Raw genomic sequence first — 14680 nt, 5'->3', positions numbered from 1 at the left:
CTCGTCTTCTGCTTAGAGGTCATATCCATTGTGAAAACATACTTTTCTCATGTTCGCAAAAATCATAGGTGTAACTCAACTGGCTTAAAGCCAAGTTACATATCTTTGTACTAAGGAGAGAAGTAGCTGGTAAAATAAATCTATTTGTATTGTCATACTTTGAAATAACACCTGCCAGAATGAGAAAAATCAAAGGAACAACTTCTTTAAATTACTGATTTTTACCTCCATGGATCACTTTGAACTGCTTTTATAAAACCATAAATTGAATCTGAACATAACGGTTCACTTGAGAAAGACCTTTGGAAATTCATTATGTGTGAAGAACTTGAAAGATAGTCTTATGCAGTATATTTTATATAATTTGACATCTCTGTTTATTTTTGCAGGCTTTCAAAACTAAGGATGGCTACTTGGTAGTAGGAGCTGGGAATGATCAGCAATTTGTCACCGTGTGTAAGGTAAAGATGTTTAAGATTGATGTCACTGGGAGCTGTGGGTGCTGCACACCTTTGAAAGTCAGGCCATAAGTTTTGGATGGTTTAAACTGACTGAAAATACCACTTGTGCTTAGTGAGCATCATATAAGTCACACACTTGGGCCCTTTGGAAAGCCAAAGACCAGACTAGTTGTGTCATTCAATTCACACTTTATTGAGATATGAACCTGCTACAGGCCTGGGGAATTTCAGCTAGAGATGGGGGAATCTTATGATTTCTGCTGATCAAAGTTTAGTGCAGATTCCTTTGGAGCACTATTCAGCTTGCCAACATTGAAAACTGTGCATTGTCACTCTTTACAGGACTATGTAATCACTTCAGCATTTCCATAGCTAACTGTTTGTGACTTCACTTGGACTCCTTATGGCTGTGTCGACACTAGCCAAAAACTTCGAAATGGCCATGCAAATGGCCATTTCGAAGTTTACTAATGAAGCACTAAAATACATATTCAGCGCCTCATTAGCATGCGGGTGGCCGCAGTACTTTGAAATTGACACAGCTTGCTGCCGCGTGGCTCATCCAGATGGGGCTCCTTTTCAAAAGGACCCCAGCTACTTTGAAGTCCCTTTATTCCTATGAGCAGATGGGAATAAAGGGACTTCGAAGTAGGTGGGGTCCTTTCGAAAAGGAGCCCTGTCTGGATGAGCTGCGTCAATTTCAAAGTGCTGCGGCCGCCGTCATGCTAATGAGGCACTGAATATGTATTTCAGCGCTTCATTAGTAAACTTCGAAATGGCCATTAGCATGGCCATTTCGAAGGTTTTTGGCTAGTATAGACATAGCCTATGTGTTTAAAGTTATGCATGTGCTCATGCATCATGCTGAAGCTGGACCTAAGAAAAGTACATCCATTTTCTACATCCTGTTTTGACTGAAGCTCCCAGGAGAATCTAAGATTAACTTTTGAGTTTCAAATACACTTTTATTGCATGTCTGCCCTCTGTGTATAAAACTGAAAAAACCAAAAACTTCGCTTTGTTTTCTTATCTAGAGAGTAGTGTTAAAGATAGAAGAACATGACTAAAATGTAGCTGGCACAAATATTACAGGTCAAACCTCTCTGGTCCAGCACACTCTTGTCTGGGAACATCTATGGTCTTCCATGATTTTAGTTAGCCAGATGACCACTTATTATGGGTGAATCCAAGTTTCGCCTTTCCCCATACAGTTTTTTTTACAGCCATCCATCCTGGCTCTTAGCGGTCTAATTTACTCCTAAATGTCTTCTAATCAGTGAAACTGTTCTAATGCTGCTAGACAATATTGACCTCCTGCGCTCAAGTTTTTATGCATTTTAATCTCTTCATTACTGCAAAATTTATAAATCTCATGAGGCAGATGGGTAACTGAATAAATAAACACACTCTTCAGAATTTAGCATGAACAAGAGTTGATTTTTTTTGTTTGGTAGGTGAGCCCCCACCACTTCAAAAATTGATTTGGGTTAACCTGAAATGGAATTTTATCTCCTCACCAAAACAAGAAATTGGGGGAAGAAACCAAACCCTTTTAGGTCAACCAAAACTTCTTTTCTTTTTCAATTTTCAGTAGTCATTTTCTGGCTTTTGGCTAGGCTTAACCTGCATTTTGTTTTCTTAAACAATAATTACAAATCAATGCGTATCATTTCAAAAGTATTGAAATGAAATGTTTCTGTGTTTAAAAGCATATTTTTTTCACATGAAACTGTTTACCAGTTTCAATAATAATTTTGGTTGACCTTAAACTGAAATTACTATACTATTCAAATATTCTATCTGAAAAATTTTACCCAGTTCTAGAGACCAGCGGTAGTACCTCTGCAGAGACTTGTCTCAGTCAGATTGTCTCAGAAGAGGGGATCAGCATTTGAACAGGGCTTGCTGTGCGATAGGAGAGAAGGGGGTTTTCGTCACTGTAGCCGCGTCTACATGTGCACGCTACTTCGAAGTAGCAGCGCCAACTTCGAAATAGCGCCCGTCACGGCTACACGTGTTGGGCGCTATTTCGAAGTTAACTTCGACGTTAGGTGGCGAGACGTCGAAGTCGCTAACCCCATGAGGGGATGGGAATAGCGCCCTACTTCGACATTCAATGTCGAAGTAGGGAATGTGTAGACGATCCGCGTCCCGCAACATCAAAATAGCGGGGTCCTCCATGGCGGCCATCAGCTGAGGGGTTGAGAGACGCTCTCTCTCCAGCCCCTGCGGGGCTCTATGGTCACCGTGTGCAGCAGCCCTTAGCTCAGGGCTTCTGGCTGCTGCTGCTGCAGCTGGGGATCCATGCTGCATGCACAGGGTCTGCAACTAGTTGTTGGCTCTGTGGATCTTGTGCTGTTTAGTGCAAGTATGTCTGGGAGGGGCCCTTTAAGGGAGCGGCTTGCTGTTGAGTCCACCCTGTGACCCTGTCTGCAGCTGTTCCTGGCACCATTATTTCGATGTGTGCTACTTTGGCGTGTAGACGTTCCCTCGCAGCGCCTATTTCGATGTGGTGCTGCCCAACGTCGACGCTGAATGTCGACGTTGCCAGCCCTGGAGGACGTGTAGACGCTATTCATCGAAATAGCTTATTTCGATGTCGCTACATCGAAATAAGCTATTTCGATGTAGCATGCACGTGTAGACATAGCCTGTGAGATGTAATGTTAAAACTCTTGAAGTTTTGTCCCACTTTCAGATGAAGGTAGCTCGTGGAACTAAAAAATGTAGGGAAAGAGAATAGGTGATAAATTAAGAGTACTTTAATTGCCAGAAGGCTCAAAACACTCAAGCTGCAAGAGGGACCCTCAGTAAATACAGAGAACATGAATTCAAATATTTGAACTAGTATCAAAGAGCCTTATTGTGAAGGGTCAGTGCTAAAAATATGGAACATACGGAAGCTGTTGCCTGTGAAGACATTCACAACAGAGATGGAGCAGTCAGCCCAGAGCCATAAATGATTGCAGACTTTCTGCCTCTACCATATGCTTTTGGAAAGTAATCTTGAAGAAGAGGAGGAGATCTTTTGATCTTGATTAACTGCTGAATATTATCTGTGGAACTTCTCTACTTTCCGCACACAAGCACAGAAGCCACCTTTTTCATATCGATCAGCAATTTTAAACAGTGGTGTTCTAACGTGGAGCTACCTGGATATATATGTGAATTGTAAAACAAAGACTGATCTCACAAATGGGCTAATGTATATAACAAAAGAAAAATGAACACATTTTGGAAAGAAATAGCCCAAATGTCATAGGCATTAAGTGTGCTTGAGGAACAGTCTGATTTCAAAATAATCACAGTGAAATAAACAAAATAATACTGTCCTGGTGACACACTAAGGGCAGTTCTACGCTACAAGACCAACTCTATCTAAGCTACACAATTTGAGTTACGTTCGTAGCATAACTCAAGTAGGTGTAACATAGATCTACTTACCACGGGGTTCACGCTGTGCTTGGTCCATGGGATAAACTCCCCTGTTGGCTTGCATTACTCATCTCATTCCAGTGAAGTATTGTACATCAACATCTGAGTGATCCGTGGTTGATTTAGTAGGTTGTCACTAGAACCATTAAATCAGCTCCCTGGTGGATTGATCACTGCAACATTGGTCCTGGCTGTTGTGGAGACAAATCCAAAGATGGGATGAATTTCAGAAAAGGGTTACGGTTAGAATAATTGCTAGTATTATATTTCCCACTCTCATGTGAACATTCACTCAGAGCTGGACTGTGACCACGCACAACTGAGTAGTCATCCAGTGATGAGTTCTTTGTCACTGTCAATCTAGGATAGATTAGCAGAGATTAAAGGTCAGAGGTCAGATCTAGAGATAGCAACACCAACCCTGGGTCATTTTTGTTATAGTAGATATGTGGCACCTTTGGAAATATTCATAATGGTTAGGTGGTGATAGCTTGCAAAGGCCAAGTGGAACCAGGATATGCAAACAGGAAGCCTCTCTCTCTAAACAAGACAGAGACAAATTGTGTTGTCCTTTTCTTTTTCAGAGTTCTTCCTTTCCCTTTTATCATTATATAGGAGTTGTTTTGATTTTGTGTTGTGGAAGAAAAAGCCTGGGGTTACTACAGATATTGTAGGTCTTGATAGCCCAGTGGCCTTCTTCTGTGCTATTAGTGTGCCTATAAAATTGCCAGACTCCTGTTGCCATATTTTTTAAAGTCCTTTTTTCAGTCTCTTTCCACTTTGTGTATGATGGTTAAGTTCCCAAGATTCTAGGTGGGAGTTGTTTAAAAAGATATATTTTTCCTTTTTGTGAGCTTGCATTGCTGTTTTTCTTCATTAATATTTCCTTAAATAATATTAATGAAATAATTCACCTCAGAGGAAAATGTTCACTTTTTTATTGTCATTTTAATACAAAATACTGAAATGGGGGGAAAACACTTAGACAATAGCATTTCCATTATCTTTTGGCATTATCAAATATAATCAGCATATCTTTCTCTGTGCTTCTGACACATAATTCAGTATATGATGGTCCTACAGAACTGACTCTTTTACACTGTGGTGTATCTGTGTCTGCCTCTCTACTGCTTCTCCATCCTGATCATACTTACCGTAAACTCTGTCTTAACCGGCAGACTATCATCCCGAAATAAATACAGCAAATATCTTATAAATTTACAGTGTAGAATACTATTATTATTTTATTTATTCTTATTTATTATATTTATTTATATATATATATATTATTTATCTATCATCCCGAAATAAATACAGCAAATACCTTATAAATTTACACTGTACAATACTATTATTATTTTATTTATTCTTATTTATTCTTATTTATTTTATATATATATATATATATATATATATATATATATATATGCATGGCTATTTATACTCATTATATATAATATATATAATTTATATATATTATATATTTATTCTTATTTATTATATTTATTATTATTTAATAAATATAATATATTTATTATACCTTATAAATTTACAGTGTACAATATTATTATTATTTTATTTATTCTTATTTATTATATTTATTATTATTTAATAATAATAGGTATACCTCTCTATTATCAAGAATATCTGAATATCCAACAACCTCCTGGTCATAGGGCTGCCAGATATGAAAGAGTTTACTTTGCTTGCAACCTGTGTAATGTACTAGAATGTATAATATCGATGTCTAGAGAGACACTTTTAATAGAGCGAAGGACTGGGATTTGGGATTCCAGTTCTGTTCCCACCTCATCCTCAACTTGCTCTTGACACTGGTTAGGTAATAATATCCTCTCTTTCCCCACAATATTTTAAAAATAAAACAGCAAGCCAAAAGCGCGTTTAGCAAGAGTGTGCCTGTGAATTTGCTTGACTGCACAAATGATCTTTGCATTTACCTGCTAACCATATTTCTTATTCACGATACTTTTGTTTTCTTTTAGCTCATGAATTTGCCTGAAGTTAGTAAAGATTCCAGATACAAGACTAACAAACTCCGAGTGCAGAACAGGAAACAACTTATTGAAATACTATCAGCCCGGTAAACTTATTAAAGTGGAAAATATTACCGTAGCAGTACCATACTGATTACATTAATCAACATAGCAATGTACAAAAAACTTTGTCTCATCATTTGCAAGTTTGTCACCCCTTTTAATTTTTTGGAATATTTTCTTTTTGTAATTTATGTAGACACTCCTCTTGAGAATGTTGTTATGTTTAATGTATCGTATTAGTAGGTGAGCAAGCAGCTAAGCAATAGCTGTACATTACAGTTTCTGCATGCCTTCAGTAACCTGGATCTCATTTAGGAGATCCCTAATTAGCTCTAAGTAAGTTGAACATGTGTACGTAATGGTTCAAATTCTGTGTTCCCCTCTGTGAAGCCACATGGCTGGTTTGGGGCTCTCAGTCAAAACTGTCTTTTCCTGTATATGACAAATTCCACACGTTCTCCCCTTTTGGACGCTAAGCAGCTCCAAGTAGTTTTACTAATTACTTCACTAAATGTTCAGCTCACTTGAGAAATCTTTGTGTTCGCGCTTACCCTTACTTCAGCGATTGGTTCAAGTTCTTGTGTGACTTTCACTCTTCTGAGGCTCATGTTGAGATATCTATGCAGCAAAGCATGGATGGTATATCAATCACAGCACTGTCTGGTTATCACAATCTAAAATAGTCCAGAATTTTTTTATGTAGCATACAGTTACCCAAGGATGTCCCCAACCTTCTTTTACCCACTGTCTCTCATTGTAATGGTTAGAATGGATGGGGATCACTTGGATCATCTCAAAGTACAGTCATGATGCTAATCTGAAGGGATGAAGTAGCATATTAATAAATATAAAAACAATAATATATTGTAAATATAAAAATAGGCAAGAGCAATGCAGCTATCTTATTATGCTTTCTTTGCTTAAATGAGAAACAGGCTAATGCACATCTTCCTGAACAATACTTAAGCCACATGTATGTAACTATATGAAGTGGAAGGAAGGAGAGGTCATTTTTAACCATGCTGGGGGATGATAATGTCTGATTCTGCAAAAGGTGGGTGTGTCATCCCATCAGAACTCTACCATTTTCAAGGAAGATGGATAACATCTCGACATTTGATCTAAGCCAGAAATTCACAGCTCTGTGTAAAGTTTTTCAAGGGAACTGTGGGAATTTTGTCTTTCACAGGTAGGGCAAATGTCTTAGACCTCTGTGCTGCAAACAAGATGATGGAGATTTTTTGATTGTGTTTGAGAAGTGGCTGAGATTCTGGCTGTCCTCCTGGACTCAAGTCGGGAGATACTTTGTGCCTGTACCAGTAGCACTGGTCATCAGGGAGTTTCTATAGCACAGAGTTCATGTACTGTGAAGAGGTTCTGCTTGGTTCATTGATTCTTAATGTCAGACTTCCCAGATCTGCCACATCTTTTGTCCTAAGACCAAAGTCATGACATGCCAGTGTTAGTGATGTGGCCTCTGTAAATACCTAGGCTCTTAATCCAGATTTGGGATTTCTACACTGGGTGAACTGTGTCATGGCCTGTTGTCAAGTTCTGTTTTGAGTTCTTCCCAGGAAGTTTAACAAATCTCGCTTGGAGTCATCAGACGGAGAGACTTATGATGCCAATTTTCTTTTGTGTTCAAATGAGCATGGCTGTCTCTTCCACAGCCTCTCCAACTCTGAACTATTTGTTATCATCAAAGGACACTGAATTATTCTGTAGTGTGGTCAAAGTCCATCTGACAGCCACGTCATCTGACAACAAGGATTTTGTAAGTTCATCTGGCTGCCATATCTGCTCCAGTGCAAAGATATTCAACCCGGGCCCATTCTTTCATGACACAGTAGTAAAGAATCAAAGAAATGACATGAGCACTGAACAAAAGTTATTAGAATAAAGAAGGCAATATTGTCTACTTTGCCTGCCTCTCCATCTTTCTCTTTCACTTCAGAATATCTGCCTAGTACTTTCTTTAGCCTCTCTTCTGCATGCCTTCCTGGTGAAGATTTAAAGAAACAGCAAAGATGTCACCACCCTATCAGTAATATATATTTTGAAGTGGATTGGTTCATTTTTCTTACCCATTTGTAAGGCACTGCTTTATTGGGATTTAATTTTAGTGTAAATGAAGTTCTCAGAATCATGGTTTAACAAGGACATATAATGCAATAAATTAGAGTTCAGCTCATACCTTCAGTAGCTTGATCTGGTGGCTAGATCTGGTGTTTAGTTTAGGAGTGCTGTTCTGCCATCTTCGTTTAATTGCTAATCCTGAGACCAGCTTCTTGCATGGGCTGTTGCTGGTAGCTCCTCTTGAACGTAGGCTCTATGGGCATAAATTTAAAGAAGAAAGAAGGCTAATATTCCGGGCATGCTTGTTCTTTGAGAGAATTCCTAGCACAAATTCATACTTCCCACTTGCCTTCCTGACATATCTTTTTCTACTGAGTTCGGGTTATGTAGTAAGGCACTGAGGTAGAGGTGGGATGGTATGGCTTCTTAAGTTACTTTGTAATGAACATTTGGTTCCATGAGAGATCGTGTGCGCATCCTCCTAGGTACTGCCACTTTCTAAAATCTACAATATTTGGCTTAGCACTGCGGGCAGAAGGAGCCAGCTGCTAACGAAAACAGCTGTTGGTGTTTCATCCCTTCAGAGTCTTTGTTGAATGCCCAGAGGCCAGGGGTGGTGGGTAATGTGGGCAAAAAAGGCATTATCTTCCCAAAACTGCCTACACTCCCACCACTAGAAAAGGCTGGGGCCATGGCACAGCAATGCCAGTCCTCCAGGTGACCAGCAGGGATCAGGTTGGAGTCTGGTGGGGCTTGGCTCTAAGGGGACAGGGCTGGGGTGGAAGGTTGCTGAACGGGTGGGGCCTTGGGTGGAGGGGGCAGGGCTGCCTTCCCCAGCTAGGTTTTCACCCACCATCCATGCAGAAGATCTTTATATTTTACAATTTAATTTTTCAAGTTGTTTTGAGAGAGGGAGTTATGTCTTTTTGTGACTGTTTCTCACATTCAGTAAATATTGAGAATAACTCCAATGCACATATTTTGGCACCCTGCTTGATGGTAAAGACGGCTGCAAAGAAAATGATGATATTCTGTGCAATGTCTATATTTTCTTTAATTTCCCTCATTATATCTGGCTATCCTGCTATTTATACTCATGCTAGCTCTCACTGGCTATGTGCACACAGGCTAGGGAACCATACCCCTAACTCACAGTGTAAGTGTAATTTTAGCCTGTAATTTCCATCGATGCACTTTTTGAATATAGATACTTCCAAAAGTACTTTGTTATATGGTGCTACTGTAAATTCATTTGCTATTCAGTGTTGAAACACTGATTGTAACAAAAGCTATAGGCATGAGTTTCTATACACATTCCATGGAAACTTTGCATTTGTTTGCTATTGGATAGTTATTTGTAGGGTGGCCAAGTCTGATATGACAAACTTTTGACATGTAGATACTTGGAGGGTTAAGTATGTAGGTCTTATTCAGGTGAACTGGAAAATTTCAACCCAAAGAGGTCTTCCATTTGTGTTTAAATATAACAGAGAATCTTTATGAAAAGAAAATCCATTCATCATGATATGGGCTCCCACAGCAATTACTAAACAAATTCACATCAGCTGGAGGCTTAAAATATTACAGACTTAGAATCGGAACTGTTAGGTCTGGAATGTACCATAGTAGCACATGCATTGTAATGCTATATTATTAAGTTTCTAGTCACCTCACTTTTAATCCTGGACACCACATCTGTGGAATGTTGCATATAAAATGCAAGAGGGAAAGAAATGAACAGGAAGGAAGTACAGGGGAACATGATCCTCCATTATTGAGAGGTTAGCTAAAATATTCCCACTTAGTCACAAGAGGTGAGGACCTAGAAGACTAGTGCATATTGAAGTGCCTCATTTGCATGTAGAAGAATGCATTTAGGAGCACATCTGATTAGCTGTACCTATTCTCTGTAACATTCCCCTCTCCATCCCTCCTCCCCCCACTTTTTTTTGGGGTGTGGGATATTGAGGGTGAAGTAGCTGGTGGTAGGTGTATGCGGACCCATGCTGCTAGTGTGTTCACTAGGCATTATCTTGCCCATCTCATGGAGCACAGGAAACTTGCACTTCTTCCTTAGAGTGTTGAGATTTTCCACGTGAAAATCCAGGATGCTTGTTAAAAGGATTTGATAAAGCAGCAAGTGGGTTATATGTATGTGTGTTTTAATGTGTTCATGTTTCAGAAATTAAGAAACAAAACAAAACAAATTGCTCAAAATTGAAAGAAAATGTGAGATTTCAGGGGTGTGATATTGTGCCGAAGGAAAGACCGAAAAGTTTCAAATACAATTTCCTGGGAAGTGTCTTAACATTTTGCAGAACTCTTTTTTTAAATGTTTGTGTGTTTAAATCTCAGGGCTCCATTCAAATAAAGTAATAATACAGCAGTTCAGACTGTTGACCTGGGTAACTCAGGAGATCGACACTTCTGGTGTTCGTTATGATACTTGTAGACATTTGTAAGTGAAAGGAGTTGAATGCTGAAACATTTAGTGTCTGTCTTCTCTCTCTTTCTCTCCATTTAAAAAGCTCCAACTCACTGTGATACCTACATGTGAAAATACAAATTTGAAACTGCTATAGCATGTTTCCATAAAGTTAGAGCTCTCTTATGTGGCATAGATTCACACATTATAAGACCATTCTGCAGGTGAGCACAATTATTCAAACACTTTAACTAAACCCCCTGAATATTTCTGATACTTGAAGAAGTAACTGGTGTAGAACAGGTTTAAGGATGGCCTGAAAAGAGATCTAAAGTATCTTGTGCATTTCAAGGGCAATTTCTTCACCTTTCTTCGGCACGTCCTAGGCTGTTTTGATTAGAGCAATTTGTTGGCAGAAGTTTGTGCTGGAAGATACCTTGTGAAAAAAGCTCTGTCAACAGATCACGGCCAGAATTCAGGGCAGATGGAAAGAGTGATCTTCTCTGTCGACGGAAAGTGGCCAGACAGCTTGGCTGCTTGTGATGGGGTTCAGGGGTCCCCCTGCACTGCACCCCGTCTGCTGGCAGGAGTGACTCTCACTCAGCAGGTACAACAGGAGGTTTATTAGGCAACAGATGCCCAGTTTCTCACAGAAGCGTCAGTACAGCAGTCAGAGACAGTCCTTCCAACCCGTCCTGGGGAGAAGACCCCGAGGGGTGCCCCCCTGGGGTGTAGCTTTCCCCCTCCTCAGGCTGGCTGCCTTCCAGCTCTCTCTTCCCCTAGCCTCTAACTGCTGCCCCCGCTTCAAGAAAACCAGCTCGGCTCCTCCCTCCTCTTTGTTCAGGGCAGAGGTGTTACCTGCCATTTGTAGCCCCAGGGTCATCCTTAGCCACTGGGAGCTGTTTTGCTTGTCTCTTACATCCAGCCTGAGTCTTGCATTTGCACTCCCCCCACTCCATCACACTGCTCTATCAGCAAAATGGCCAACTGGAAGCACAGCAGACAGGGTTGTGCGGTGTCCGGGAAGCCTTTTCCATTGAAAGAAGGTCCCCTAGAATGCCCAGACTGGCATTTTGTTGACAGATCTCTGTTGACAGAGGTGTTCTTCCTTGTGGCCCGTGGGATGTGGGGAATTTACTATCAACAGAACACCCTTGGGAATCTGGGCACTCCATGGGTTTTGTCAAGAAAATGTCCATTTTGCCAACAGATCCCTCTAGTGTAGACATAGCCTTATTTAATTTGCTTCATTAACTGGTCCCACAAATCTCTGAGAGGTAGAGGTGTCAGTCTGTAGCTTCACAAATAAGCAGTCCTGTAGCACCTTAGAGACCAACAAATTTGTTAGGTCATGAGCTTTTGTAGATGAGATCCACTTCTTCAGATGATTGGAATAGACAAATAAAACCCACAGTTGATATAGAGGGGCGGAGGTGGAAGGCAAAGAAAGAGGGTCAAAAATGCTACCTGAAACTAGTATTGCTATGAATATCAAAGGTGGGGAAATTGCCCTTGTAATGCCTAAGATAGTTGAGATCTCAGTTAAAGCCTAATTTAAATGTGTTACATTTGTAATTGAATTCCAACTCAGATGTCTCCCTCTGTAATCTTGTGGTGAAATTATTTCGTGGAAGAATGGCTACTTTAAAATCCAGTACTGAACGTCTAGGGAAGCTAGTGTTCCCCTATAGGTTAAGGTGTATTCCAATTCCTGATGTTGGATTCACAACCATTCATGTTTTGTCCAGTTTGTCCAGTGTATGTGTCAGAGGAGCATTGCGGCATATGTCACATTGGATGATGTGCAGGTGTATGAGCTCCTGATGGTGTGGCTGATTTGGTTAGGTCCTGTGATGGTGTTGCTCGGATAGATATGTGGACAGAGTTGGCAACAGGGTTTGCACGAGTTTGCGCATTATTTATGGGAGTAAGGGAGACAGTCTGAATGCTTAGTGGTCTGTGAAGCTACCAAAGTGGAAATGGCTAGGGCACTGTTGCTGGGGATGCCTGTTGCTATTACTTAGAGTGTCAGCCCCAAAAATGTGCAGCTGCGCATCCAGCTGTTATCTCAAGAGGAGGTGGTAATGGGAGGTGGGATTATGGGCAGTTCAGTGTTTTGTTGGGTGGTGAAAATGGCACATTGTGGCGTTCTTTATCTACTATATATTTTAGAGTTTGTCTGTCTGTGTGAGAGCTCCTCCTAAATGGTATGAGCTAGGAGCACCAAATTTGCTATACATCTTCTTATCATAACTTAAAACCAGGTTTTGGTTGTGCTGGGGAGAAGGGCTGAATTTGCCCCACCTCCAGATTCATTGCTTGCTGCTCCCCTCCCTCACTGTCAGGGGGCAAGGGAAAGGTGCACAGTTCTCTAAATTTCTCACTCTCTCTGGAGAGGGCAGAGGGCAGGGGAGCTCTGCACTTTGCTCTTGTTCCCTCAGAGGGATAGTAAGGGGAACAGCAAGCAGTGGGGCTGGGGCGTGGGGAGCTTAGAATAGGGGGCCAGGGTGTGGGGAACTTGGGATAGGGAACAGGGGTGTTTGTAGAGAGTAGCAGGAGTAAAGGCAGGGGACTGGGGTGTTCTGGGCAGAGGGTTGGGTGCAGAAGTCAGTGTTGTGGGTGAGGAGAGGCTCATGGTAGGGGGGCTGGTGGGGATGGGGGTGCAGGTTTGAAAAATGCAATTACTTAAATAAAGCAGGTACATTTCCCTATTGTTTGTTTGTTTAAAAACAAACAAACTATCTCATTATTGACTTAAGGACCTGAGCAACCCTGGGTAAATTTGCAACTTTTCTAAAAGCAGGCAAAATCCATCATCTTCTGAGTACTGTGCATTGCAGATTTCTTAAGGATGTTAATATTAAAAAAGTTGAAAATTCTGTCTCTTCTATAGCAGCCAGTGAGAAACCTTCAATTAAACCAGCAGCAAAGCATAGCTTTAAAGTGACGTGATGCAGTGGAGGGCAGCATACAACAATGTGGGAACAGGGCGGAGGATCTACTTTGCAGGGGAGTACACAGCTTGCCTCTGCTTTCTGATGAACAGTGTTGGGGCTCAAACTTATTGGCATTAGTAGAGGGCTTGGAAAAGCTGGGCTCCCAGGTGCAGTTGTTCTTGCTGTTTGGAATTTGAGCATGGGAGGCCAATGGCCTCTGGGAGAGTGGTTGCAGGAAGAGAGCCGGGAACATGTATGTGGTGTCCCATTATCCTGTATCATCCATGGGCTGGTTGAAGTCATTGGATTTTCTGTGTGCCTGCGAGCAACATGTGCTGCAGCTGAGCAGTCTGGTGCTGTATCACCTACAAGAGTTGACTTTCCTTATTCCTGTCTTCATTTACAGTGTCTTTTGTCTACAGATGCCCTGATGTTATACAGGCAGTCCTGCTATTCAGGGCTTTGTCTTTTATAGGCTCCTATTACTCCCCACCCCTTGTCCTGATTTTTCCCACTTCCCTAGTGTCTTTGCGATGGCAGTATTGGTTCTGGCCATCGCGGTGCTGTATGTGGCTATTTTATCGCTCTCTCTGGATAGATCCCTGGTTTTTTTAGTTTTTTTTTCCTTCCCTGACCTCAAACACAGCTGTCAACTCCCCATTGTTTTCTCTTCTCTGGGGAGTCTGCAATGAGGTCTGCAAACATTTCATCCAAGTTCCCCATTTCTTTCCTCTTAGGTTAGCCAGTTGCTCAGCTGCTGCTGAAGGCACTACTCTCCTTGTGGGTCTGGACCACTGCAGATGCCGTGTCTAGGGGAGCAAGGGAGAAAAATGACGGTTACTGTTCAGGTTCCAGAGGGGCAGTTATAGTGGATTTTTGACATTATTTCTTCATTCCTCAGCCTGGGAATCTTGGGGAGCTCGCAGAGCTGGTAAGTGCTATGCACAGGAGGAAGAATTCATTGGGGTTTTTGAGTGAGCAGCCTGTGTGGTTTAGGTTTGCACTTGTGCCTTGGAGCTTTTGCGTGTGTTTCAGGGTGGTTGGGGAGGAAGGGTGGTGGTTCTTGGTTTTTGTTTGCAATTAAGGCTGTACTGTGGAGGTGCTTTTATGGACTGGGGAATTTAGCAGGTGGCATCTGGGGGCCAGCTGGATAGTAATCCTCTCTGCGATTTGTATAATTTCATAAACTCTTGACCAGCTGCTCAGAAGCTGAACAAGCTATGTTTCCACAGTCAGGCTGTTTCCTGGCATCCATGGTTTTAATACAAGTCTTCCTGAGCTGTTTGCTCT

At 41.3% G+C, this 14680-nt stretch overlaps 1 protein-coding gene across 3 annotated transcripts in view; it reads left to right on the top strand.

Moving 5' to 3' along the window:
• Window positions 1-14680, top strand: part of SUGCT (succinyl-CoA:glutarate-CoA transferase) — a 536399-nt gene that overhangs the window by 211782 nt on the left and 309937 nt on the right. For all 3 annotated transcript variants that reach the window (XM_074986040.1, XM_074986041.1, XM_074986039.1), the window contains 2 exons: window positions 390-461; window positions 5900-5997. In XM_074986040.1, coding sequence (XP_074842141.1) covers window positions 390-461; window positions 5900-5997 — 170 coding nt within the window. The remainder of the gene's footprint in view (window positions 1-389; window positions 462-5899; window positions 5998-14680) is intronic.

Source organism: Carettochelys insculpta, chromosome 2, assembly GCF_033958435.1.
Source record: "Carettochelys insculpta isolate YL-2023 chromosome 2, ASM3395843v1, whole genome shotgun sequence".
NCBI lineage: Eukaryota > Metazoa > Chordata > Testudines > Carettochelyidae > Carettochelys > Carettochelys insculpta.
This window is presented reverse-complemented; position numbering and strand designations above follow the sequence as displayed.